Here is a 27,761-nt window from a genome sequence, read left to right as displayed (position 1 = left end):
GTGTGTTTCCGGCGTCGGCGGCCGCGGCCGGGGACGGTGTGAAAGCGGTAAGATGGCGGCGGCGGCGGTGGTGGAGTTCCAGAGAGCCCAGTCTCTACTCAGCACCGACCGGGAGGCCTCCATCGACATTCTCCACTCCATCGGTAAAGGTCGCCGCGCCCCCTCTCTGACCCTGCCGGCTCAGCTGGGCTTGTGTGGGTCGGCGGCGACGGAGCGGGGCCGGGCTAGCCGGCTCTGGTGCTGCTGACTCACTGTGTGTGAGGGGGGCCGGGCCGGGGGCACAGGCCGCTCGCAGCTCCCTGGAGCCCCCTGGGTCCCACCCGGGTGGGACGCCTCGAGGCAGCCCCGGCGTCCACTTGCCGGCTGCTGACTCACGGTGGGCTCCGCGTGGAGTGAGAGGGTGGGCCGAGCCGGGGCCCCCACCACTCCCCAGCCTTGCCCCCGCTCTGGCCCGTGCGGGCTGGCCCGGGACCGCGAGCAGTGCCGGCCGGCGGGCTTGTCGCGAACAGGACTGAGAGCCTCGAGTTGAAGGGCCTTGGCGAAACCCGCTGTACACAGCGTTTCCCGCCGTTGTTATCAGCACAGCCCGCTCCGGGTGGCAGCGCGAGCGCTCGCTCTTCTCTTGGAGTTTTCTTCCTCGGGACCCTGAGAGCTGCTGCCTCTCCCCAGCCTCGCAGCGGAAGGCTCTGCTAAAGGGATGTCTCTTTCTGAATGTGGGAAATACGGAGGGGACACCCACCGCAGATTGGCATTTGGTTTGAAGAGGTGCCCGAGACGTCCCTTTGCCCCCGTGTAGGGTGTAAGAGCGAGATGGGACCGCCCGGCTAGAGGAGGTGACTAATCAATCGTCCTAGTCTCCCCGGTAGAGGTGGGAAGTGAGTTCGGGGAGTGAGGTGTCAGCCGCGGAGCTCGGGGAACCCGTCGGCCGCGGACTGCCAGAGCAAATGAAGAGTCAGTTTGTAGTAGATTGCCTTACACCTTGCACACCGCAGGAAAACTGAAACGGGAGCTCCAGCCAGTCGCTTCCGACAAGTTGCCACCGGGATTCAGGTGTGAACAGAAATTAATTTGTGATGACCGAGAAGGCTTTTAATGTTCAAGTCGCAAAGGGCTCAGTTAGGGCATGGGTTAGCTCTTCACTGCACGTGTGGTAATGTGATCTTTTTAACGCAGCTTGAGAAGATTCAGATCGGATCAACAAGTAGCGTAGGAACGCACGTGTATGTGGGACCTCCAGGATGATGGCTTTTATGCTGACTTCCTGGTCTGTTGAATTTTGGTATTCCTGACTTGCATGGAGAAAAGACCATGACAAGAGCTTGATGTCTTTATCTTTGGGGGTACTGGGGAAGGGAAGGTGGGGGCTAAGATGCATCTGTGAATGGATGATTTTGTTAAATGAAAGTCTTTAATTCTGAAATTCTGACCCTGAGTTAAGTCAGTTACAATTATAGAACCAGCATCATCTCAGTCACATACATATATATATATATATATGTATATATTTTTTATTCTAGGAGTACATGCTAATGTGAGAAGCATGGATTTTTTGTGTGTGTGCTAAGTGCCTAAATTTTTGACTTTTGTAAGTGAAATTATGATGAACATTATAGTTGGAGTATTTTGTGATTGCCCGTTCCACTAGGAGAGAGTTCCCTGAAAGCTTCCCTCTTAGAGCAAGCTTGAGTCATGATGGTTACAGTCTTACTTTTTCCGGACTCCATTATGGAGTATCTAAATCTTGGTTTTTGTCAAGTCATGATGCTTTGTAAGAGAAGTGATAACTAGTGATGGTCACTAAAATGATCACCGCAAACTCGGAGAGGTTATTCAGTGTTTGGTAAAATAGTTATTAACAGTTGAAAGTGGGACAGATAGCACAAAGTTATTTTAACAGGTCCTGAATCCATTATACAGCAGCAGTCCGTCCTAAGGATCCATTACAGAGCAACAGTCCCTCCTAAGGATCACACTGGAGCCTTGATTGAGTTGTTTTTCCTGAATGGCTTTGTAGAACTGCTTACCCCAAGCACTCCATTAGAGGGGTGCTTAAAGTTTATTGAAAGACTCTTGACTTTTTTAGTCACCAGTAAATGATGGTCTTTTGATTTTAGTTTGTGGCAGGTAAACATATAGGCATGTTTAATATTTTCAGTAACAAAGTGCCTAACATGGGGCTAATCACCACAATATGAAGAACTTGTTTGAATTTTTGCTTTAACCAAGTGACTACGACAGAAATCTCATTGTATGTGGGTAAGGGGAATTCTGATTCATAGAATGAAAAGGCACATTTAAAATTGGAGAAGAATCTATTTTTATAATTTACATGGGACATATCTTACAAGATGATTTCACTTTTTTAAGAATTTTTTTTTTAAGCTCCCTAGAATGTGTCTTTTGGTAACTGAGTTTGTAATTGGTCTTGTGAGGGTGAAATCTTCCTCAGTCTTCATTTTTTACCAGAATTTTAAGAAGGTTTGCATTTTCCTCTCCCAGTGAAGCGTGACATTCAAGAGAATGATGAGGAGGCAGTGCAGGTCAAAGAGCAGAGTATCCTGGAACTGGGGTCTCTCTTGGCAAAGACTGGACAAGCTGCCGGTAAGTGATGCAAATGGGTTGCTTTTTCTTTTACTTGAAAAGTTTCAAGTTTCTATTGGAGTAGAGGAACATAGGAATGCATCCACACAGTTTATTAGTGGTATAATTCCATTTTTTCATCAACTTGTTGAGCTTCAGTTTTTTAGCAGGAAGTTAGGTGGACCTTTAAATTCAGTTCTTTCGTCGAACAGTTTTCTGCAGGTGAGAGGAGATCCTGTTCCTGTTGGGATATAGTGATCTCTGTGATTTGTTTTTGTGTGATTTGAGTTTTCACTGTGTTCCCTTACATAAGGGCAGCAGCTGTCTTTAGTGATTTCAGCTCTGATGTATTTAAGAATGATAGTGACTTAGCCGCCCCCCCTTGAAAGTGACTAGGGATTTTGCATCCAATTCAGTGTGAGAGACCAATTCAGAGTAAGACGTTCAATGGAATGTCCTTTTTTTCTGTTAAGAGAGTAAGTGAGATGTTAAATGGAAAGAGCTTTCCCGAGATTTCTCCATTGTTTCTCCCGAGATTTCTCCATTGTTACAATAACATGTGGGTGCATGTTATTGCCCAAACATTGTATTTGTAATTGAATCGTTGAGTTTCTAGGCTTGAGGTGATACTCTGATGATTGGTGTGTCCTTGGAATAAGAGTCATTGAAGTAAGAGACCAGGAAGGCCTTTGAGTAAGGTGGTAATAGTATTTAGAGAAGCTTAAGCTTAAAATGGATGATTTTTGTCAACTTTAAAGTGAATTTAGGTCTTATCTAATTTAGAATGAATTAAGCTAGGGTAAGGGACCTCATGATTTACTTTCCCCAAAATAATACTGTATCCAAGAGGTACAAGTTAGTGAAACTTCTTGAACTTACGAACTAAGATCTTTCGCAATTAAGGATGACTAACATTGTATAAAGATGTATGCAGTTGGGAGGATATGTTTATGTAGTTTGAATTTTATTTAAAGTATTTAAAAATATCTATAATAAAACATTTTTTAAGTGCTGTCAACTAGTTACTATTTTAAGCACAAAAATGATTTAGTTTATTGCATCTTCAAAACAACTCAGTAATGTGGATGCTGTTGTCCATTTTACACCTGCGGAAACAGAGCACAGAAGAGTTAAATAACTGATCCAAGGTCACTCATCTAGTACGTGGAAGAGCCAGGATTTGAACCAATTTGTCCTACTTCAGTGCTTGAGGCCTTATGGTGTAATGGTTCATACTTTCCATAGTTAATCACTTAATGCATTATCAGTGGTCAGTGCTGAGATTTTCACTTATTTTTTAAAGTTTATTTATTTATTTTTTTAGTAATTTCTATACCCAGCGTGGGGCTCGAACTTGACCCTCATGTAAAGAATCATATGCTCTTCTGACTGAGCCAGCTAGGTGTCCCTGTTTTTTTCATTTTAGATTGACTTCCCTCCTATTTAACATATTTATGGATTCCTTTTGCCTGTCAGTTAGTGTGAGCTTGGGATTGCATAATAGTTTTGATCATTGGTCCATACAAAATATAATTAATAAGGTGATTTTCCTGAAAGAATTAGGTAGTCAGATAAAGTGATTTAAGACTTTTCTGTTGTTTAAATTTCCAAATACCTGTTTTCCTCCAGTAGCATGGATAATTGCAAGTAGCATGTAGTATGGTCAGTACTTCAAAAATTTATCCAAAAATGTTAACTGTTTTGCTTGAAATTCCTATTTTATGCTTTGCCCTCTCCTTATTCCTTGCCCCTCCCTTTTTTGTGACTCAGTACCTGAGAAGTTGAGAAGTATATAGCTAAACCTATTGGAATTTAACAGGTGAATCATAAGGACTTTTAACAACTTTTCTAGGTCATTTGTCCTTGTTTTCTAAGAAAGAGTTTGATGAGTATAGGTATATACTGTAGAAACTCTAAGGAAGTCTTGTACCCCACTTTGCTGTTCATAATTGATAGGTTTATATTGTTTCCTTTGAATTTTGGTTCCCTGAGAACAGAAAATATGTCTATTCCATTAATCTTCAACTTTGTTTTTTTAGGCACTTAATATATAGTTAGCACTGTGCTAAGTACTCCATTAAAAAAATATAAGATAAGGTCTCTGACCTACAGCAGTCATTTGGGGATCAGTGAATGAGGCAAGGTTTGATGCATAATAGTGGTTGAAGGTGGTGCTGAGCATCATCAGACGTGATGGCTAGGCTCAGGATCTGCAGATTTCATAGCTTGAGATTCTGAAAGGATTGTTTTGAGTTCTGTGACTTTTTTTTTTTTTCTTTTTGAAGATTTTATTTATTTATTTGACAGAGAGAGAGAGATCACAAGCAGGCAGAGAGGCAGGCGGGGGTGTGGGGCGGGATAGGGGATGCAGGCTCCTCGATGAGCAGAGAGCCTGATGCGGGCCTCGATCCCAGGACCCTGAGATCATGACTCAAGTGGCAGGCAGAGGCTTAACGCTCTGAGCCACCCAGGCGCCCAAGTTCTGTGACCTTCTAAAAAGAAAGTTCGGGTCATGTAATTGTAAATAATCTCAATAAGGCAGTATGATTCTTTGGGAATTAAAAATTATTTAGGTTGTATGAAAATGGAAAGAAACAGGGAATAAAACCAAGAATGAATAGCAACAATAGACTGAAATGAAAAGTGGACCGAGTCTTTGGCAACTAAGAGGTCATTGATTTCTTTGTTGGAATAAGAAGAATAACACTATCAGTGCTTGGAGCAAATACTGTAACTAGCAGGTGCTAGAGCTAAAGGCAGGCTGCTTAGTTCATGTGTCACTTCAGCCTTTTCCAGGAAGGAAAATGATTTTCAAAAAGAAAAAGATAGAAAAAAAAATGAGAAAGAGAGAGGAAAGAGCAGATAGGCTCTTTAAATAAGTTCAAGTCTCTAGGCTCTGACAGTTTCCGTCTTTTAATATCAGAAGCATAGTTCTAGCAGATATATTTATAGAGCCACTATTATTATTCTGAGAAAAGTCATGGAGGATGGAGAAGTATTAAGGAAACTGAGGATGGGCAAACGTTATTTTACTTTGCATGATGATAATGGAAAGAATAATTTCTAGACCCTTTAAACTGGTAATCACTAATATCTGGGACAGATTATTGGTTAAGTAGGTTTTAATCACTTAAGACTGTGGGTTTATTAAGAAAAGATTATTTTAAACTCCCCTTCATTCTCTTTGGTTAGCCTTATCAGACAAGTAGATTTGCAGGGCTCCACAGACAGCAGCTCGCCAGCTGTTTTTGTAAATAAAGTTTTTTTGGAACCCATCCACACCCATTTGTTTACTTACTGTCTATGATTGCTTTTGTACTGCAGTGGCTGAGTTGAGTATCTGCCAGTGAGACCACATCTCCCAAAAAGCTGAAAATATTTACTATCTGGTCCATCACAGAAAAAGTTTGCCAACCTCTGGGTTAGAGGAATGATACAGACTACATACCTGATGTAAGCAAGGCATTTGAACATTGGCCATAATATTAATGAGATATACAGGGTATGAAGATCATTTGTCAACCTAGAGGGAAGTCTCTAGCATCATGTCATAGGGATCTGTCCTTGTTCTTCTGGTCAGCCTCTGGCATTATAGCTAAAGCCATTTCAGAAGGCCTGCTTATTTTTTGTAGATGACTCAGTACAGTAGAGGACAGAATTAAGATTCAGAGTTATTGCCAAAGCCAGCAAGATTAAATTCAATGTGGTAAGTATAAAATTATTTACTTAAAAGTATTTATCAAAACAGAGGAAGATGAGGAATTACTTGTCTGTACAAAAAAAGACTTTAATAAAGTGCTATTGGAGAAAAGGAGGTAGGCTATCATGTGTTACCTGTGGTGGCCAGATCAAGAGAATCAGGCGATGATTCTACTGGTCAGACCCTACCTGGAGAATTGTTTTCAGTTCTGGGTACTACGGATGGTATGTTTGCAAGCTAGAGTTCATTCAATGACAAGGAATCTAGAAACCAGAACATTGGAGGAACAGTTGAAATAGCTAAAGATGTTTAGCTTGGAGAAAGGGAAAATTAAGGAGGTATAAAAGATAGTTAGTTGTCTTGAGAAATTTGAAACCATGTAGAAGGAGGGTAAAGGCTTGGGTCTTAAAAAAAGAACAGTTTGGTTTGACTAACATTCGAATAGTCTGCTTTCTGAACAATTCTGTCAGAGATTGTTCAGAATTGTTCTAGCATAGTAGGAAATACTGTGGGAGAAGGGACATTGTACTAAACTACTTTTTTTTTTTTTTTTTTTTTTTTTTTTTTTTTATTTATTTATTTGACAGAGAGAAATCACAAGTAGATGGAGAGGCAGGCAGAGAGAGAGAGAGAGGGAAGCAGGCTCCCTGCCGAGCAGAGAGCCCGATGTGGGACTCGATCCCAGGATTCTGAGATCATGACCTGAGCCGAAGGCAGCGGCTCAACCCACTGAGCCACCCAGGCGCCCCTGTACTAAACTACTTTTAAAAAGCTGTGATTGTATAATTAAAATTTGTACAAATGTAAAAAGAATTTGAGAAGGAGAAATCAGTGCAGCCTGGAGTTGGTTTGCAAGACACAATAGGACTTTCGCTGGGCCTAAAAGGACATCTGAGATTTACATAGGTCGAGAAGATGGGGGAGAAATTCTGCATGGGAATGCAGCAGAAACAAGGTGTGAAAGCAGACACATGTCTAGTTTATGCAGGGGTGAGTGGAGGGGCAGAATGGGGAAAATCTTAGTGGAATCAAAGGTGAGTACTGGGGAGTGAAGGAAAAGATGAACTTTTTCACTGTTTAAGTTCCTTTCGTACCTGACACAGTCCCAGGCATCCTGTGACTGTTCAGGCAGATGAGGATTTCAGGACCCTGAATTAGCATTCTCAGGAGGGGGAGGTTTGCTTGCCCTGAATTAGAATCCTCAGGAGGGTGAGTCCACAATTGGAGAATATTAAAGAGGCGGTGGCACTAAAGTAATTGTAACCTACATTCCAAAAGTACTTCCGTAGTTAACAAGTTGGAATATTCTCATTTTTACTCTTGTTTCTAAAGATGCTCCCTTAAAATGACTTGTCACCTTTTTTTCCTATACAAGGGGAAGAAAACTTCTGTGGTAGATTCCTTTTTTGTTCATAGTTTAAGACTCAGGCCTTACAGATAAATGGAGAAAACACCCTAAGTTTTCTGTCAAAAGTTTATTCGGTGCCAGGAAAGTGCTATTGCTATAAGGCTAAACTGGGGAGAACTTCGGGAGGGGAGGAAAAGGGACCCTGGAATTGAACATCTTCATCTGTTTAAGGGGGAGCTGCTACGGTGGACTTGGAAATTCAGCAACAACCACAAAACACCCTTCTCATAACCTCATCGAATTTACCGGTTGTGAGGAAGTGATTTTACCTCAGGTGTCAGAGGCACAACATATTTAATGTTCTAGAAAACTGTGCTCTGAGACCATGAGTACTTTGCTGTTTATCTCTCATTAAGATGGGTAAATGAGGCCAAGAGACGTGAGATTTTCCCAGGGCCCTCATAGTACTCCAGTAGCTGAGTGCAGAATGGAATACAAATTTAGTATATATTGCTTACTCATTTTTGCTACCCTGATACCTGCTAAGGATGTTTTAAATTCCTACTATACATTATTTAGAATGATTGCAGTGACATAAGGATGGATTTTATGATCTTGAGTCACTATTTTAATGGGTATTTTGTCTCTGATATTGATACTTACTTTTTCTTTTCTGAATTGCCTTCCACACAGAGCTTGGAGGACTCCTGAAGTATGTGCGACCCTTCTTGAATTCCATCAGCAAGGCTAAGGCAGCTCGCCTGGTCCGATCTCTTCTTGATCTGTTTCTTGATATGGAAGCAGCTACAGGGCAGGAGGTAAGCTACTTTAAAGGCAGAAGGTAGACGATATGGAAAAAAAAGTGTTTCAGTGAAAGCAATGCCTGCCTGCACTGTGGTACTAATGTGGAAGGGACAGCTGGGAGGACAGCTCAGGACTTATCATGTCAGTTTCTCTTTGTTACAGGGCATTTGATACTTTGGGTCTGTTCCATGCTTTGCTTTGTAAGTGGAGATTGTCAGTGGTCCCTGGAATCCTCATTACATCAGGGTCACAAACTGATTCTTGTCTTTGAGGTATTGTATTGCCACACCTTTGTAATGTTTTCTGTGTCTGTGGTACCTTTCATTCTGTGTCGCAAAGCTCTTCGTGAGCACAAAATAAGTCTGTGGCATCCCTTCTTGGCGTGTTTTGTACTGCATATATGCCTTTATGGAGGGGTGAGCATCCATCTGTTTGTGTCTCATGTGTGCAGAAGTGACTCCGGTGTACCTGTACATGTCCTCTACGAGTTCAGACCAGACCCTGAACCATTCAGAAGAGTGCCTCTTTGGAATCAGGGAGCCTCTTGTGAACTTTTTGAAGATAGCTATATTTTCTGCAGTTCAGGAGGAGACACTACCAAAGTTAAAACGTACTCTGTAAGAAGCAGCAGATTCAAGCAGGATACTGTTGGTAGAAAGACCATAGTTGTCTTTCCTATAGATACATTGCTTAATATTCACTGAGTGCAGGGAGTGTGCTAAACACTGTTACATATATTGGGGATACATTTGTAGAAACACAGTCAGTATTCTCATGGGCGTTATATTTTAAAGAGGAAGGCAGGCGATAAATATATAAAATGTCAAGAAATATAAGGACGGGGTAGGAATAGCTGGCTGGTTATATGTCTGATTGTTTGCTCTGGCCTCCGTGAGTGTACAAGTAAAAAGTATGAAAGGGCACAGTAGCTTTCCGAGTAAATAATGAGGAATTTCAGAAATCTAGGACATATAGATCCCACTTTGAAATCAGGTCTTCTGTAAAATCTGCCTTCTTGCCTTAATGATTCTTTGAGGCCTAGTTTAAACACCATAAACTTACTTCATTTGTAGAAAAATTCATTTGTAGGAAAGTTTTCACATTTGTGGCAGAACTATGTTTCATTATAGTAGATCAAAAAGAGTTAATATTTAGATGTCTGTCTTTGGAACCAAAGCATTGGAATTATTTTTAAGAATAAAAAAGAAAAAATGACTTTAACGGGATTTTAGTCTTATTTAACCCTAACTTTTTTTTTTTTTTAAAGATTATACTTTGTTCTCATGAAAAAGCAACACCATCTTTGGTTTGAAATGGGGTGCCTTATAATGTGCTGACCAAAAAATGTTAGTTTGAGACAGACTGATACATGTTCCTTGGAACTTTTTAGGCAGAAAGAGTTAATTATCAAAGCTGCTCCATTACACACTGAAGTCTCTGGAATTTGTCCCTTTCCGTAGCATAGAGTTGACTCAGTGGATGGAATTGCATTTGTGTAATGAGCAGTTCTCCTGTTCCTTTGTGGAGGTCCCTTAAATCAGAATTCAGCGCTCTCCTATAATTGGCTAGTGGGATTTACTGGCCTTTTTCATGTGGCTCTGTGTCTGGTTAGTCCCTCCCATCTAAAATATTCAGTCTGCTTTACCTTTCTTCATATTTATTTTCCTTTTTAATATCTGTTTTCTCCTCGGAAGTTCCATGAGGATAGCTATTCTGTCCCGTCCCATGCCGTCTCCTTGGCACTTAGAGTAGGTTGGCCCAGAGGAGCTACAGAACTCATGTTTGTTAGAGGGATGTAGGGATAATGCCATGTTCGATGCTTCCCCATGTTTGATGCCTAGGAGATACTTTGTTGAATTAAGACATAAATTTATTGAATTGAGAAATAAGCCTAAGTGTTATTACATTTCTCTAGGTGACTCAGGGTCTCTGACTTGGAGAAATTGGAGCTACATGTTCCTCTTGAAACATTCTGAGTTGTTTGAAAAATTCTTTGAGCGATGGGAAAGGATAGGGAATCAAGTCATGATAGTATCATGGCATGAAGCAAAAGAAGAAGTTTGCAGACACTGTTAAGAGAGCTAGGAGTTTTGTGTTGGGGAGTTTGGTACCCAAGAGGATGGAGGAGGGGATTTTCCTTGCCTGTTTCTGTTTAGGGACTAACCGTAGGTCGGATAGATCTCCAAAACAGTTTTTAGCTTGCTATATTCCAGTAGGTGGTAGGAATCAGGTTAGGATTGAGTGAATTGCAGCATTGAGGTTTGCAGCCTAGAAAGGGAGGAGCATGTGTGAGGTAAGAGGGTGGGTGGGAGAGTGAGGATGGGCCGGTTGGTAAAGTAGTGGGGGGTAGAGGAACAGGGTGAAGAGGGGACTGAGCCAGACACTTGCCAAATGGTGAACTGGAATTTCAAAACTAACCTTACCTTTCAGGGATCTCTGGGTAGTTGCCCAGGGGAAGCCATTTTTGGTATCGTGTATCCACCTGACACCACAGTAGCACATTTAAAGAAACCTTACATCGAATCCCATTACTGAAACAGTTATTTCCATGGAAAAAAGGAGTTTGCTGGAGAATTTAAAACTTGGACTAGTAGTTATTATTCTTCCATACAGATCTAGTTATTGAAGACATTTTAAAAAATGGTTAAGTGTATCGATTTAAAACTTAAACATCTTGGGTGCCTGGGTGGGTCATTCTTTTAAGTGTCTGCCTTCAGCTCAGGTCACGATCCCAGGGTCCTGGGATCGAGCCCCACATCAGGTTCCCTGCTCTGCGGAGAGCTTACTTCTCCCTCTGTCTGCTGCTCCCCCTGCTTGTGTGCTTGCACACAAGTCTCTCTCTCTGTCAAAATAAATAAAATCTTTAAAAAAACAAAATAAACTTAAATGTTTGATTTCTGTCACTTCAAGCTTTTGTGCTCAAATAAGGGGTTTCTCCAGAAGCAGTGGCTTCTTAAATATTCTTATCCTCTTTATTAGTCATTATCTGCATTAACAAAGCACAAAGCCAAAAAAAAAAAATAGTTGTGTAGCAAGGCCAATGGCCTTCAAAATTTTTCCTTAAATTTGAGGTGCTGGTTTTACCAATTAAAGTCCTAGATAGTGCAAATCATGCACCCAGTAATGGATAACAGATGGACCTGAACAAGAGTGTTGGAGAAGCACTGGGTCAAGTTCTGATCCTAGCAGCTGGTATGTGACTTTGAGTGAGTCACTTCACATCTGGACTCGGGAAATGGGGACAGTTGAGATGATGGAGTAGAGTTCAGTGTTTTCTCAACTAGAGAGCTGCAGCTCAGTGGCCAGGCTCTATTCCAGACTACTGAGTCAGGAGCCTCTGCATCCATTTTTATATTCTTAAAAAAGCTCCCTGGGTAGAACTGGGACGGTAAGCATTTCTTAGCCCTCCAAAGACACATTAGGACTAAGGACTCTTGTATTTTTGTTGTTAAACACATTCAGCAAAGTGTTTTCAGTTCCATTCACATCAGGAACAGAAATCTTACTTGGAATTTTGCTTTTCAGAACATAACTCAAAACTTTGAAATTGTGGTTGACTTGCTTTTAATTTAGTTTTTGTAAAATTTTTAGGTCGGTTGAGTTTAGTGCCGGAGATTAAGTAGCCACCAGGGGGCTTCAGTGAGTTATAAAGGTTCCTTTGAGTCTTTCACTGGTGAATCCTCCAAATACCATGTAATGTCATCTGTTTATTTACTGAGCTTGGACTTGGGATCTAAAGGCAGAAGATCTGTCAATTTGAATTATATGTGCTAGTCATTTTCCTTCCTTATAACATCTCCCTTAGAGAACTTTAGATATACGTAAAGATCTGTTGTATCAGCAGTTAGTTGGTGATCTAACTGTAACTAAGATCTGTTGTAGCAGAAAGTTTAGTTGGTTTTTTGTTTTTTTTTTAAATCTTATTCTCTGTTTAGGAATCTTAATATAAAACTTGCAGTAACAAAAGTGATAAAAGATCTGCAGTACTTTTTATTTAAAGATTTTTTATTTTTATTTTTTTTATTTGACAGATCACAAGCAGGCAGAGGCAGGCAGAGAGAGAGGAAGGGAGGGAAGCAGGCCCCCTGCTGAGGAGAGAGCCCGATGTGGGGCTCAATCCCAGGACGCTGGGATCATGACCTGAGCTGAAGGCAGAGGCTTTAACCCATTGAGCCACCCAGGTGCCCAGATCTGCAGTACTTTAAAATGTAGTTTCTCAAAGCTAATATGTTACAAATACCTGATGGCATGGAGACCATCTAGCATTGAACACTGCTTTAAATCAGTTACTTTGCATATTATCTCACTGCTTGGGTGGCAGATAGAACTGGGGATTCAAAGCACCTTTTTTTTTTTTTTTTATTCATTATGTTTTTAGGTAGGCTCTGCTCCAAACATTTAGTTTGAGTTAAGGGGCCCGAACTTACAATCCTGAGATCAAGAGTCTTACGTTCTACCAACTGAACCAGCCAGGTGCTGGTTTCATGGCATGAAGCAAAAGAAGAAGTTTGCAGACTTCTTTTTTGACTATGATGTTTAAAATAAAGTTTAAAATAAAGCAGTTTAAAATAAAGTCTTAAAGCCCTTTTAAGTGTTAGGCTAATTGTAATTTCTTTTTATTCCCTTTAATACATGCTAAGTGTATTGTATTGTGGTGATGAATTGGTTAGCTGCACTTAGTATCAGAAAGGGAAGAGCCAGCTGGGCCTTTTGAGTGTTACAGGCAACTGTTAGGAACAAGGCATTTGTGCTTAGGCTGAGAATTGCTACCTTTATTACCAATGGGTTCATATTAACACATCGCCATTACTATTTGCAGCTATTTAGGGAGAAATTTCTGCTTTAAAGATTTCTCAGCCATTGTAGAAATCTGTATTTCAGGGTATAGATGTTGAAAGTTATGGGTCCATCTTGGGAAGGTAGAAGAGGAATCTTGGAGAGGAAGCTCTTTTTCAAAAGAACACAGTTCTTAAGTGCAACGATACTTTCTGTGTAAAATGCCGAGTTGGTTCTCCATTATGATATAGCCATTACACAGTGAGATACTGTAGATTAAGGCATGTCCCCTGAGACATTAAGTAGAGCAACATGGATATTATATAGGAGGGAATTAAAGCTGTTCTCCAAAGCGAGGTTTTTAGGAAGAATGTGAGGACATAATATTGCATGTGTTGTCTCTTTGTTGCAGGTCGAGTTGTGTTTAGAGTGCATCGAATGGGCCAAATCAGAGAAACGAACTTTCTTACGCCAAGCTTTGGAGGTAATGTGCCTACATTAGTGCTGCTTTCAGGTCTCTAGGCATTAGATCGACTGTGAATGCAAGTGATACCATTCTGGTCAAAAGTATTTTCAGTAATTTTGTATTAGCCAGGCACCCAAAGATTATTGATAATAGTTCCGCTCATGAGAATACTTGCTTGTGTGGCTCAGAGAAGTAAGCAGCAGCCCCGTAAACATCATAGTCAGTGACCATCGTGGCAGATGGACTGTAGTGTTGCTTAGGCTAGATTTGGTGCTCTCTCCAGAACTTGTATATTCAACAGTAAGAGTTCTATGACTGTCAATCTTTGATTTCTTTCTTTGGCTTTTTTCTTTCTTTCTATCAGTCAATGCCTTTTCTCTTTCCTAGGCAAGACTGGTGTCTTTGTACTTTGATACCAAGAGGTACCAGGAAGCATTGCATTTGGGTAAGTAAGCTGGTAGAAAGTAATAAGGCATCTTAGCTGGCTAAATAAATTTATTCTGAACCTGGCCACTCTTAATGGTTACATATTAATAATATATGTTCTGCCTACTTCTAAGGATTTAAAGTGGCTTTGCATTTACTGACTCTGTCATGGAGAAATGCCATTTGCAAGTTTTAAGTAACTAACCAGAGTTAATCTGTCAAATTTAGAAAACCAAAGGGTCTAACTGCACGTGTTTTACTATTATGTTTATTATACTTGTTTATAATTACACTGTAACTCAAGAAATAAATTGGTACAAATGTATATGGTGGCTAGAGTGGGCTGACTAAAACCTTTCCCTGTGTGGCCTTTGAACACCCTGTCATTTTTGCCTGCTGCTTTTTCTTTTTCTTTTTTTTAATTGGTAGATTTGGACTATTTTCCCCGGATGGAAGATCATGGCTTCTTATGATGTATTAAGTTGAAAAAATTGCCAATATTCAGTTTTTATCTTGCAAAATGGCATTTCATTTGGTTCAAACAAATAGTAGCATTAAAAAAAAAGTGGTTTTTGTTTTTGTTGTTGTTGTTGTGGTTTTATTTGCTCAATTAATCTGTACACCTAGTGTGAGGCTCGAATTCACAATCCTGAAGTCAAGAGTCACATGTTTTTCAGACTGAGCCAGCCAGCCCCACCATAACAGTTTTATTGAGATGTAATTCATAGACCATAAAATTCACCCTTTTAAAAATGTATGATCCCATGGTTTTTAGTATATTCATAGATAGTTGTATATTCATCCCCATGATCTGATTTCAGAACGTTTTCATCACTCTGAAAAGGAAACCTTGTACCCATGTACCCATTAGTTATTATTCCCATTATTCCCTCCCCTGTCAGGCAGCCACTAATCTGCCTCTGTGGATATGCCTGTTCTGGACAATTCCTATAAATAGAGTCATATAATATATTGTCTTTGTGATTGACATCTTTCACTTAGCATGTGTTCAAGGTTTATCCATGTTGTAGTGTGTATCACTACTGTATTTGTTTTTTTTGCTGAATATCCATTGGGTGGGTATGTCACATTTTGTTTTAGCCATATTTGTGGGGGTGAAGGTGGTATCTCATTGTGGTTTTGATTTGCATTTCCCTAATACTGGTGATGTTGAGCATCTTTTTATGTGCTTTTTAGTCATTTGTATGTCTTTGGAAAAGTGTTTATCCAATCCTTTGCTTATTTTTTAGTTGGATTGTTTGTGTTTTTATTGTTTATCCTGGATAAAAGTCCCTTACTTTTTGCAAAAAAATTTGCAAATTTTTTTCTCGATTTTAGGAATTGCTTTTTCACTTTCTGAATAATGTCCTTCGAGGCATATTTTAATTTAAAATCCATTTATTTTTAATTATTATTTATTATTTAGAGCCTATTTTTAATTTATCTTTTAATTTCTTATAAATTAAAATTTTTTATTTTTAATTTAAATTTTATTTTTAATTTAATCTTATTTTATTTTTGAGAGAGAATGCATGCATGAGTGCAAGCAGAGGGTGGGCCAGTGGGGAGAGGGAGAGAGAGAATCCTAAGCAGACTCCATGCCCAGCGCAGAGCCGGATGCAGGGCTTGATCTCAGCAACCCTGATATCATGACCTGAACCAAAATCCAGAGTTGAATGCTTAACCAACAGAGCTGTCCAGGTGCCCATAAGTCCCATTTATTGTTTTTTTATTGTTTATGCTTTTGGTATCATACCTAAGAAATCATTGCCTAATCGCAGATCACAAAGATTTACTCCTGTGTTTTATGGGTTTAGCTCTTACATTCAGGTCTTTGATTTATTTTGAGTTAATTTTTATATATGATGCAAGTCTGTTTGAATTTGATTTTCTCATCTGAGATGGGAAGAAGGTGTATTTGGAGAGCATTCGCACGTCCAGAATTCTTTCCTTCCTCCTCCAACCTTAGTGGCTGCCATTTCGTATGTACTTGTATGATTGCTAGACAGGAAGAGAATGAGATTGAGTGGCTGTCTGAACCAGATAACTAGTTTCGGCGTGTTCTGGGTGGAGATTCTCATTGTATTCAAATCTTCGGAGGAAGCTTATAGGACTTTTGGCTCTAATATTGTCATTAGTATGCTGAAAACTTCAAAGAGATCTGTTTCTCTTTGGGAAGATAGCACATCAGTAAAAAAAAAATTGAATGCTTGCAGATAGACCCCCTCTATGAGTTCAGGCAGTTTTCTTTATCCTGAGTGTTCTTGTGAGGGTGGGAGAGTGAGATGTTACAGTATTAAGATTATGGCTAACAAAGGGATATGTATTTTTTCCTGCTCCAGGTTCTCAGCTGCTGCGGGAGTTGAAAAAGATGGATGACAAAGCCCTTTTGGTGGAAGTACAGCTTTTAGAAAGCAAAACATACCATGCCCTGAGCAACCTGCCGAAAGCCCGAGCTGCCTTAACTTCTGCTCGAACTACAGCAAATGCTATCTACTGCCCCCCTAAATTGCAGGCGACCTTGGATATGCAGTCAGGTAACACCCTACCTACTCCTGGGCTGTTTTCCTAAAGTTCTTATTTCACAGTGGGGAGTGGCGGATGGGGATAGAGAATGTAGTTGGCTGATTCCGCTCAGGCTTCTCAGAGAAACTGAATTAGAAGGGTACTTTCCTTCTAATAACTTGTTAACTGTCTGTTCTAAGAACATGCTTACCTGTGGTTGTCCAGGCAGCCTGTTTGTTTGTTAGCTCCAAGATGCTCAACAGGTTTAAAAAGCTCCTTAACCTCCACCTGAGTCACTCATTAGGGGGAATGATTTCTCTCCAGGGTTAGACTAACCCAAGTCTTTTGTCACTTGGAGACCTTGGTAAAGCATGTTGGACTTTCCCAGAGGGCCTCAGATCAGGGTTAAGGAAGGCCTCCTTCCCTACCCTGCATTTCACGGGAGTGTAGGGGATTCCTTTCTGAAGGAGGGTGTTAATATTGGGGCTCAAAGGCCATGGATTGGCAGTGGAATGCTTTTTCTCGTGGTCAGCAGCTTCTATTAGTCATAGTTTGTCATCATTATGGAAGGAGCACTGGAATTGGAGGCAGAAGACGAGTGGAAGCCCTGGTGTTACCTCCCTGCAATCTTTTAGAATGCCTGCACTACCAGTGTATCCGGTATTATGAATAGCAAATGATTTATTTTGTCATACAGAGATTAAGAACAGGAGCTCTCCAAACCACCTTTCCTAGGTTGAAATTTTGGTTCTGTCAGTTTGATTCTGTCAAATTTTAGTTCTGTGTGATTTTGGGCAAGTTACTTAATTTATCTTTAGTTCATCTGTAAAATGGTGATAATAATCATGCCTCCTCATAGGATTGTGGTGAGGATTGAGTGTGATGGTGAATGTGAAGCTCTTACTGCAGTACCTCACTTTGACCAGTATTGGTACTTTCTTTAAGCTGCTACTCTTTCATTATGCCTGTCCTTAAGGGATAACAGGTGAATTTGCATCAGATTTCACAGAGGAAATAGAGGTCATGCTTAAACATTTCCTCTCCAGAATTTGTATCACAGCCCAGTTTACTCCATATGAAGAATGATTCTTTCCCCTGTCCTTTTGTTCCATTCTAAGTCTTCAGTATTTCTTCTCTACTTGTATCTTCCTCTTAGTGCTTGAACTGCCCAGCTGCAAAAAGCACAGCCCTTTCTCCTTTCTAAATTGCTGTCTTCTTTTCCTTTCAAGTTTCTTGAAAAAGTTGAAAGAGTATGCATACTTTGGGGTCTCTTTGACTCCTTGAAAGAAGTCAGTAACTCGCTAATAACCTCTGACTTTTAGGGAAAGTCAACCCTATTGAACACTCCATAGGCTACTTTGACATCACTCTCTTCCTCATTCTGCTCCCTTGACTGGGTATCTCTGGCCACACTTTGCTGTTTCCTCTTCCTTCTGACTTTTAAGTGTGGGCGTTCCTCATGTTGTTTTCTTAGTTTTTTTTTTTCCCCTTCCTGTTCTCTGTTTCCTGTCTAAAATGCTGTATTCACCCATGGCTTTAGCTGCTGCATGCCCCTAGTGGTCTCCTTACCTAGATCTTTGGTAGCTTCTGTCTCCTAAATTTTAGATTCAGATTTCTACCTGCATAGTGGACATACATACCTGAATGCCTCGTAAGTGTCTCAGCCTCAACATGTCAAAAAGCAAAATTATTATCTAACTCCTCCCTATACCTTTTTTCCTACTCAAGGTAATGGTATCATTGATTTGATAATTGCTCAAGCTATTATCTTTGGAGCAATTCTGACTCCTTTCTTCTCTTAATTCCTGTATCCACTCAGTTGTTAGATGAGGTGGGGTCTGTCTCTAAACCCATCATTTCTTTTCCATCTCTGATTACTGCTGTGGTGAAGGCCTAGGCCACTGGAGCAATCTTCTGCTGATCTGATCTGACTGTTCCTGATCCCTTTTCCTGATCTACTTTTTCTTTAAACCTGGCCCCAAAGTCATTTTTCTCAAAACACAAATCAGATCATGTAATCCCTCTGAAATTCTTCAGTGATTCCCCATTATCCCCAGGCTCCATTTTACTTTAACTTTTTACTTTAACGGGTATGCAGAAGGAAAGCATCTTTTCCTTTCCATTAGTCACCAAATGACTTCATGTGTTCTTGCTTTTGTGCCTTTCTGTATTTTGTCTTCTTTGCATGGAAATTCCCCTTCTCATCAATCCCCTTGGCAAACGCGCATGTATCCTTCCAGATCCAGTTCATGTAAACAGATCAGTTCTCTGTAAACCCTCTCTAGTGCCACCTTTTCCTTTGGACTTCCCCTCTCAAAGCTATGTTCTTTTGTATGTATTGTGGTCCTAATCTTGTTTCTGTTTTGATGACCATCTTTCCCACTTTGAGACTAAGAGCTTCATGAGCGCCTTTTATTCATATTTCCTCTGTAGTAACCATTTATCGGTGCCTGGCAAATTGTAGACATTCGTTAATACCTGTGTTGAATGAGTGACAGTCTAGTTTTTTTTTTTTTTTTTTTTTTAAAATAATAAACCTCATATACTAGCCATGATGCTTGGACTCCTAATGTAGGCCCTATTTATTAATGTATTTGGGAAAGCAGTATACCAGTTCTTGGGCTTATTTTACCTTTTTTTTTTTTTTAACCAGTTTTACTGTGAATCTGGTCTATTCTCTTCCAGCTCTGGGCCAGGAGGTAAGGGAATGGGGATTTATCCCCTCTAGGTTAGTAGTGTTATTAGTTCAGTGGACATTCTTAAAGGAGCTCAAGTGAAGGGTGGAGTTTCTCTAGCTCTCTATAGGTAAGAACAGGAGAGAACAAGGGTCTGATTCCTTTAGCCTCAAAATGAGAGGCTTCTTGGGTAGAGTAAAAAGTACTGGAGTGTGGCACATATCATATGCAATAAATGGTATTAAGTCCCCAGATGGCGTGGAGTCACATAGCTATGTGACAGGTGGGTTAAAAATGTGCTGATACATTGTCCCCTTGGGTCATGTGTAAGCAGTTTTATCCTTTTACTTCAAGTTGCTGAATACTTTGTCTTTGTACTTCAATGTGAAAAATGTTGGGAAGCACTGTGGTAAACAGGTGGGGCTGAAGTCTGTAACCTCATAAGGGGCTGAAGCAGAGTTAGAACGGATTCACACACTCGGAGGGCTTAGATGCCTCCCAAGCTAGGAGGAACTAAATTTCTTTTTTTTTTTAAGGGTTTTTTTTTTTTTTTTTAAGATTTTATTTATTTATTTGACAGAGAGAGATCACAAGTAGGCAGAGGCAGGCAGAGAGAGTGGGGAGCAGGGAAGCAGGCTCCCTGCTGAGCAGAGAGCCCGATGCGGAGCTCAATCTCAGGACCCTGGGATCATAACTTGAGCTGAAGGCAGAGGCTTTAACCCACTGAGCCACCCAGGCATCCTGGAACTAAATTTCTTGTTGGATAGCACAGGTTGGAAGTAATAGCAAGTTCAATCAAAGTTAGCCTCATTGGAATCAACCCAACTTCTAAATGGTTGAAGCTTGTTTAGATAAACTGTTCTATCTCAGCCTGAGGAAATACTGCTTAACCATGTCCAGTTAAATTAATTTCATGGATCTGGTATTATATGAAATCTATATATTGATTGTTCTAGGCAAGAGCACATCTATAAATGACAACTATCTGAAGCAGGAGTATAAGAAATTGGATTTTTTTTTTCTCTTTTGAGAGCTCACATACAAAAATGTCAAGCTTAGAAAAGCTATCTTAAATGTTATTAAAACAGGTTATTTAGGCAGGCAGTCCAAGGATGTTTGGTTCAACTTCCTGACATATGAGGGTGATGTCCTGAAGGGTAACTGTGGCCTTTTCTAGTGGCTTCAAAAGATAGCAGAACCATAATAGTAATGAGAAGTATGGGGAAAGATGTTAGTGCATAGTTTTTAGGATCCCTTTTAAGTAGGGTTTCTAACTTTTTTGGGATTTATATTGTTAAGATGACATTGAAACTGGGAGATTAAAGATCTCATTATATCTTTACCACTAGCTGGCAGTGACTTTAGGCAGGTCCTTTAACCTTTCCTGACCTCATCATTATATAGGTGGCATTGGGATAGATTTTGGAGGCTTTCCCCAGCTCTGATCTTCGATGGTTCTGTTATTTTATATCGTTTTTACTCCTATCTTTTCGATGTCCAGGTATTATCCATGCAGCAGAAGAGAAGGATTGGAAAACTGCATACTCCTATTTCTATGAGGCATTTGAGGGTTATGATTCCATCGATAGCCCAAAGGCCATCACATCTCTGAAGTACATGTTGCTGTGCAAAATCATGCTCAACACGTATGTGCCTGTTAACTTGGGGTTATGAGAACTCAGGTTCTTCACCTTGGTTTTCTGCCATGCAGACATAGCTTGCACAGGGAGTTTAGCTGGTTAGAAGCAGCAGCTGCCGCCTGTGGGACTGGTTGACATAAGAGTGGGAGGATTGAAGGTGTTCCCCAGAGCACTTTTGCTTGCTAGTTTTTGAGAACTGGGAAGACAGATGAGAGAAATCTCTTTTCCAGACTCATGGACTGTTCTCGTCACCCTGCAGTTATTCTGACCAGGGAGTTGCTGAGCATCAGACAGAGGGCCTGGAAATAGCTTACAGTCTAGCACTGGCCCCCTGGGCCACCCAGAATGGGGGTGCATTAAGGAAGAAGTTGAGAGGTTTGAGAAGGGGAACAACAGCAAGTAGGACAGATCTTTTTATAAGGAATTCTGGAGAATTTATCCACGTTCGTTTAGGAATAAATGTGATCTTGACTAGGACTTTTTGGATCTTTGCATTACACAGGGATTGTGTTTTAACAAGACCTGTTGTCCGGGGATTTGACTTAAATTTATCATCCTGCCTTTTGAATTTATTACTTTTGGTTTGTTCAGTGTGACTTTCTTTTTAATGCTGGAGTTTTTCTACTCTTCAGTGCTGAGCCTGGGCCTAGAGTAGCGAAAGCCTGGCTTCTGTGAGGTGAGGGACATAATGGGTTTTGGGGTGAGGCGTCTCATCTCCGTGGGCAGTCTTCTCAGTGGAATTTTGAGATAAAGACATTTGCCTGAACCTATACTTAGAAGCATAACATCCTGGAGCAGTGACCAAGTTTGTCTTTTTTTTTTCTAGCCCAGAAGATGTCCAGGCTTTGGTGAGCGGGAAGCTTGCACTTCGGTATGCGGGGAGGCAGGTAGGGAATGCCTTGACTGCAGTTCTCATCACTACTTACTTGAAACCAGTACGTCATCCGTCATGATGCCTGGTGGGACCAGTGCTCTTCAAGTCTCTATTCCATATTCTCTGAGTGTCCCCCCACCCAATTCCCTCTGCCACCCCTTTTCCTGTAAGCCTATTCTGTGTATTTTCTATATTAAATCTTTGGCCTGGAGAGTCCGTTTGCGGTGCTCTTACAGATGTCAGATGGTTTAAGGGAGTTCTAGAACTGAACGGTAGCATTTGTATGAGTTAGGCTGCATTTAGCTTTGACCAAAAATATTTATCTATCATGAGCCTGACTTAAAAACTTAACATGTGCAGAATATGAAGTGTTGGGTTCTCCAGGAGTTTGGAGGCTGTTAAGGTTTGGTGCACTTGTGCTTTATAGGGAGGTCAAAGTGCTTGGTGCAGAAACTGGTTTTTGTTTTTTGTTTTTTTAAGATTTTATTTGTTTATCTGAGAGAGAGAAAGAGTGGACCAGGGAGGGGTAGAAGATGCAGACTCCCTGCTGAGCAGGGAGCCCAACATGGGACTCCATCCCAGGACCCTGAGATCATGTCCTGAGCTGAAGGCAGGCACTTAACAACTGAGCCACCCAGGCACCCCAGAAACTGGGTTTTGAAAGCTCACCCAAGTGTTTCTAAGTACGTTTTCACTCAGGTCCTGAGTTTTGAGCGTGGTTCAAAAGACCTTTGATAGTCATTAGTCCCTTTTGTGCCTGAGTAGGTATGAGTATGATGTGTAAAGATGGTCTCAGGCTCCTGGACCATCTCTTCTTTGTCCTTTGTCTGATTATCAGTAGTCAAGTAACAGTTATCTTTCTAGATTTCAAGTGCAGTTGTCTCTAAACAACGGACACATTAGCAATCTCATATCTTTGGAGGAATGGCCACAACAGATGGTTTCCTCCTTTTTTACGAATGGTCCTAGTTTTGGGATCCTAGTTTTGACCACAGGAATAGTTGTTATTACTACAGTGAAGGACTCCCTGCCCTATTTAGAATTAGAGTTGAGGAAAACGGGCTAAGAGAGGTCAAGTGTCCAGGACAGGGTCAGGTAACTATTAAATGGGGGAGCCAGACTTTAAACTTGGGTTATCTGGCTCTTAGTTTCAGGCTTAACTCATTTGATATTTGTTCTGTCTGTGGGACAAATGCTGACACACAATACACTAATGATTAGTTTTGCACCATGTCAAAGTCTGTCATAAAACACACACCATCCTTATGTAAGTGCATAGGCTGGTACCAGAGGAGCTCCTTCTGGTCCTTTGTGCCTTGATGACAGCTTTTAAGCAGAAGTCAGCACAGACTCCCAGAAAGATTGTAGATTTCTTGCTGAGTAGAGACTTGATAGGTTGGTGACGTGCCTTTTATAATCAAGTTAGAAGGTGACCTCAACCACTGATTGTACCTTCTTCTCTCTGTGGCATTTTAACATTGAGTGCAGTATGTGGAATTTTGCTGGCTCAACCTTAATGAAAGTAGACCCTGGCTCAGGCTCTGTACTACACATAGCAGAATAAGACTTGATGAAGCAGAGGTACGACCTGAGGCTAAGGGCAGGAAAGAATCTGTGGGCTTTGGGGGTAAGCAGCCTTGGAGGAGGGGGAAAGACATCACAGGTCTCTGGTCATTGTTTCTTATAGCTTGTCATCTTTAGAGAATGCTATGTAAGGGCCTTTTTTTCCTTTTTAACTTTTTATTTCCTAGTATTTTTAAGTAATTTCAGATTTCAAATGGAGACTGGTTGGGACACAGGGGTGGTGGTCTAGCTTCTCTTCCCCGGCCTCTGAAGAAGATCGGTGGTGAGGCAGGATCTTCTTGCAGCCAGAAGTTGTGTGGACATAGCATACTGCTTAGGACATTGATTGGATGGGATGTGAGTGTGCAGAATAGATCGCTGTCACTGTTTTTCTCTTTATTCTTAGACAGAAGCATTAAAATGTGTGGCTCAGGCTAGCAAGAACAGATCACTGGCAGATTTTGAAAAGGTAAGCATGGTATTGGGTTGGTAGGGAATGGGTGGAGGAGAGGGACATTTACATACTTAAAAAAACCTTTTATTTGTAAATAATTATAGTTTCAAAAGAATTTTCAAAGATAGTACACAGTGATTCTGTGTACCCTTCACCCAGTTTTCTCCAATGGTTACATCTTAATTATAGTACATTATCAAAACCTGGAAATAAGCACTTTCGTACAGTGAAGCTTGTTGAGTTGTAATACCTCATTTATATATTGTACCTTCCAGTTTCAAAAAGCTCTTTCATCGGAGGTGCCTGGGTGGCTCAGTCAGTAAGCATCTGACAGGATCTTGAGGTCCTGGGAACGAGCCCCACGTTGGGGATTCTGTTTCACTTTCTGCCTCTCCCTTTGCCCCTCCCCCTGTTCATGTGTGCGCTTTCTCTCTCAAATAAATAAATCTTTGAAAAAAATGTTCTTTCATCCTTTTTCACTTTGATTTTTCACAACATACTTCTTCTCTGCATTTTATGGTTGAGGGAGCTGGGGTTCAGTGAAGGTGCCTGAAGCACCCACAGCTCACATGTCAGGGATCGACACCAGGCCTGGCACTTGTTCTTTGGGTTATGATTGTAGGGTTTCCTTCAGCTCCAGAAATACCAACTCTCCTTCTCTGGGGGCAAAAGAGAAGTGTTGGTATGTGCAAATGGACCAGAAGACACCTCCTGTGAGGTTGACATTCCAGGCTTGCTTTGCCTCCTGTGACTTTTACTCATTGTTAGCAAAAGTTTGAAAAGGGAGAAAAACATACCTAAGCAGTAGAGTGAGACTTATATATTCTCTGCTGAGTCTCCCTTCTCTTAATCTGAGTAAAGTGGCCAGTTTAATTAAAAACAAACCTAGATCTAGGAAGAAAACTTTGTGCAGACAGAGGTTAGACCATTTGACTCTGGCTCTCTCCAAGATTCATTGTCTTGGTTGAGCTTTCTTGCCAATTTCACTTCCTTACTTGGCATGATTTGCTTGCTTCTCTTAACCCCTTATAGCACAGCTGACATGGGGCTGGATCTTGAGACCATTCCTCAAAGTAAATAAATTACATACATGAATAAACAAAATAGACTAGATCATTCTATCCTAAAGTTTGGGATATCTGATGGGACACTTCTGTTACTAGGGGTTACCTGGGGTATGGGTCTGGGAAACAGGACGACAAAACAAAATTAGGTGTTTTGCTTTCTGTTAAGTGCAGAACTGTATGCTGATGTGCTTGTAAAACTCCACGAGCCACTTGTGAGATTCAGTATTTCCCATTATTTTTTTACTTCTTATTTTTTTTTTTCGAGAGAGAGTCGGTATGCAAGCTTTCATGTACAGAGGGGGAAGGGCAGAGGGAGAGAGAATCTTAAGTAGACTTCATGCCCAGCTCGACATGGGGCTCGCTGTCACATCCCTGAGATCATGACCTGAGCAGAAATCAAGGGTCAGATACTTAACTGACGGAGCCACCCAGGCACCCCAAGTATTTCCCATTATTTAACCTCAGAATCACCCCCCCCCCCCCGGAGACCCTATTTGCTCTGTGGGATACCTGTGGAGAACTGCTTTTGTAGTGGATTTGGCTTTCAGGCTGAGCAGTTCGTGGGGCTTACACGGTTTTGAGCTGTCAACACAAGGCTTTCCTTCAGAAAGGTGGTGCCTAGAGAGGGCTCCATCTTTTAGTTCCTAATGGTTCTTTTCTTCTCCCTTATAGCATAGCTGTAAGGCTATGTTTTAGCTTTTCTTTCATCTCAAATTCTCTAGAACTTGAGTAGTTCCTGTATTTCCGAGGTCCAGCAGACTACTTAGGAAGCCAGGAGTGGCGTGGCTTCAGGGGCTTCTCTGTGCCAATGTCTGTGACCGTCTTTCTTGGCAGGCCCTGACAGATTATCGGGCAGAGCTCCGGGATGACCCAATCATCAGTACACACTTGGCCAAGTTGTATGATAACTTACTGGAACAGAATCTGATCCGAGTCATTGAGCCTTTTTCCCGAGTTCAGGTAAGGACCTGCCTGGGGACTCTAGTTCTCTGGCTAGGCGTCCTCTCTAGTCCCCTCGCTTGCCACCACCAATGCAGAACAGGAACTTGCTTCCAAGACACCTTCTGGTGGGTGAGAGGCTTGGGCTTTTTTTGACACAGGAACAAGAATTGTGAGAGTGCCATGGGGTGGAGGCTGGTGAGATTGCCTCTGCTTGTCCTGAATACAGGCCCCTCCTTGCCTCTGTGGTCACTGTGCATGTGGTAGATGCTGTGTAGGGGGGGGTGTGGGCCGGGAGTGTGTATGGTCTGTGATGAGAGACAGGCAGAGGGACAGAGCACCAGAGGCCTGAACAAGACCCAGGAGAGTTTACTCCTGGGGAGACACACTCAGCAGACACAGCTGTCACACCCCCACCCAGCCCCCAGGTTAGAGGAGGAAGTAGGACTCTCAGTGTCGATGTCTCTGCCTTTTCTTGTAGATTGAACACATATCTAGCCTCATCAAACTCTCCAAGGTAAGGAGTCCTGAGCTTGTCTTGGGGGTGGGGATATGGAAGGGAGCATATGGAGGCGGTTAGCATTTCTTCTCGATGGGCCTTGTTGGAAAGTCCTCAACTTCATAGTGTGGAATGGGGACTGTGAGCTCAGAGCTCGAGTTACATTGTTGCTGTTTTGTTTACAATCCATTTGCTCTTTTATACAGAACTTTCTTGTCAGTGTGATCTTTGACTAGTGGATACCCGTCCCTTTAATCATGTGCTTTGATTTTAGGCCGACGTGGAAAGGAAATTGTCACAGATGATTCTTGACAAGAAATTTCATGGTGAGTAACAGTGGTGAAGCTGTTGACGCACGAAGCTCTTATTCATCCCGAAAGGATATGTTCCGTTTGTTTCACCTGGTGGGACCCTGGGCCCTCCTCTCTCCCTGTGAGGAGATGAGGAGACTGCATAATAAACATGTGCAGATGGCACATGGAGATGACTTCTGGTTCTCCTTTCTGGAGAAAGGGAGGTAGCTAGGGAGTGAGTGGGCAGCTGCTCACCTGCCTTTGTGTCTAATCCCCTCTTTTACCTGGGTTGCCCTTGTGTTTCCTGCAGGGATCTTGGACCAGGGGGAGGGTGTCTTGATTATTTTCGATGAACCCCCAGTAGATAAAACTTACGAAGCTGCTCTGGAAACAATTCAGAACATGAGTAAAGTAGTGGATTCCCTCTACAACAAAGCCAAGAAGCTGACATAGGTGAGTGCTGGCTCCGGACCGGGACCGGGCAGCGCGTCTTCGCCTGTCGAGACCGAAAGCCTCCCGGCGGCCTCGAAGCTTCCCCGATTGACACTGCTCTGTCTTCTCTTGCAGAGTTGGATCCGTAGCGGTCCTTTGGAGAGTGTGTGTGGCGGGAGAGTGAAACCTTTGGGGGAAAATGCTAGGAGATTCTTTTTTCTTTTTGTTCTACTTTTCGCTCGGAAAGTTTTTAAATCCTCATTTGGTGCATCTGTATTCCAGCCAATAGATGTGCCAGTTTTCATGTAATCTTTACTGGCCCAACTTGGGAGTGGGGAAATTGCTTAAAAAAAAAAGAAAAAGAAAAAAAAAAGGTTATTCTAAATAAAAGGAAAAAGGCTTACACTACCTAAAGCTGTGCTCTCTGCCTCCTGGGAGAGGGCCGCAAAGCCAGGTGCCCCGCCAACCACTGGGGCTCCGACCCACCTGCTGGGCGCCACCTCTCCTCCTCTTCAGAATTGGGTGTTTGCCTGACCATCAAAGCAACGACTTTTTATTCTGTTTGTACTGAACCAAAACAAACAACTGTGTATAGACTGCTATCTTCTTTTTTATTTGAAACGAGGCGTTTCGGTGTTCTTTCCCCGGCCACATGGCCTGTCACCTGCCCTTCCCCCGACAACGGCTCCAGTAGACTGGCCAGAGGGCCCGCCGCTGCCA

General features: G+C 41.7%; 1 protein-coding gene across 1 annotated transcript; it reads left to right on the top strand.

Annotated features, from left to right (window-relative positions):
• PSMD11 (proteasome 26S subunit, non-ATPase 11) lies at positions 1 to 27,449 on the top strand. Its single transcript, XM_059378767.1, has 14 exons — positions 1 to 143; positions 2,500 to 2,601; positions 8,322 to 8,446; positions 13,621 to 13,692; positions 14,062 to 14,119; positions 16,443 to 16,637; positions 20,782 to 20,926; positions 21,747 to 21,807; positions 23,764 to 23,826; positions 25,713 to 25,838; positions 26,299 to 26,334; positions 26,591 to 26,642; positions 26,920 to 27,062; positions 27,177 to 27,449. The coding sequence occupies exons 1-13, from the start codon at positions 53 to 55 to the stop codon at positions 27,060 to 27,062; spliced, it is 1,269 nt and encodes a 422-aa protein (XP_059234750.1). The 5' UTR covers positions 1 to 52; the 3' UTR covers positions 27,177 to 27,449.
• The last annotated feature ends 312 nt before the right edge of the window (positions 27,450 to 27,761 follow it).

This window comes from Mustela nigripes, chromosome 16 (genome assembly GCF_022355385.1).
Source record: "Mustela nigripes isolate SB6536 chromosome 16, MUSNIG.SB6536, whole genome shotgun sequence".
NCBI lineage: Eukaryota > Metazoa > Chordata > Mammalia > Carnivora > Mustelidae > Mustela > Mustela nigripes.
This window is presented reverse-complemented; position numbering and strand designations above follow the sequence as displayed.

Excerpts from the sequence above, each read along its gene's own strand:
- PSMD11 (XM_059378767.1), top strand. The coding sequence starts at position 53 with ATGGCGGCGGCGGCGGTGGTGGAGTTCCAGAGAGCCCAGTCTCTACTC. Across the intron at positions 8,447-13,620 it reads AAGCAGCTACAGGGCAGGAG|GTCGAGTTGTGTTTAGAGTG; the intron begins GTAAGCTACTTT and ends TCTTTGTTGCAG. Across the intron at positions 26,643-26,919 it reads TCTTGACAAGAAATTTCATG|GGATCTTGGACCAGGGGGAG; the intron begins GTGAGTAACAGT and ends TGTTTCCTGCAG.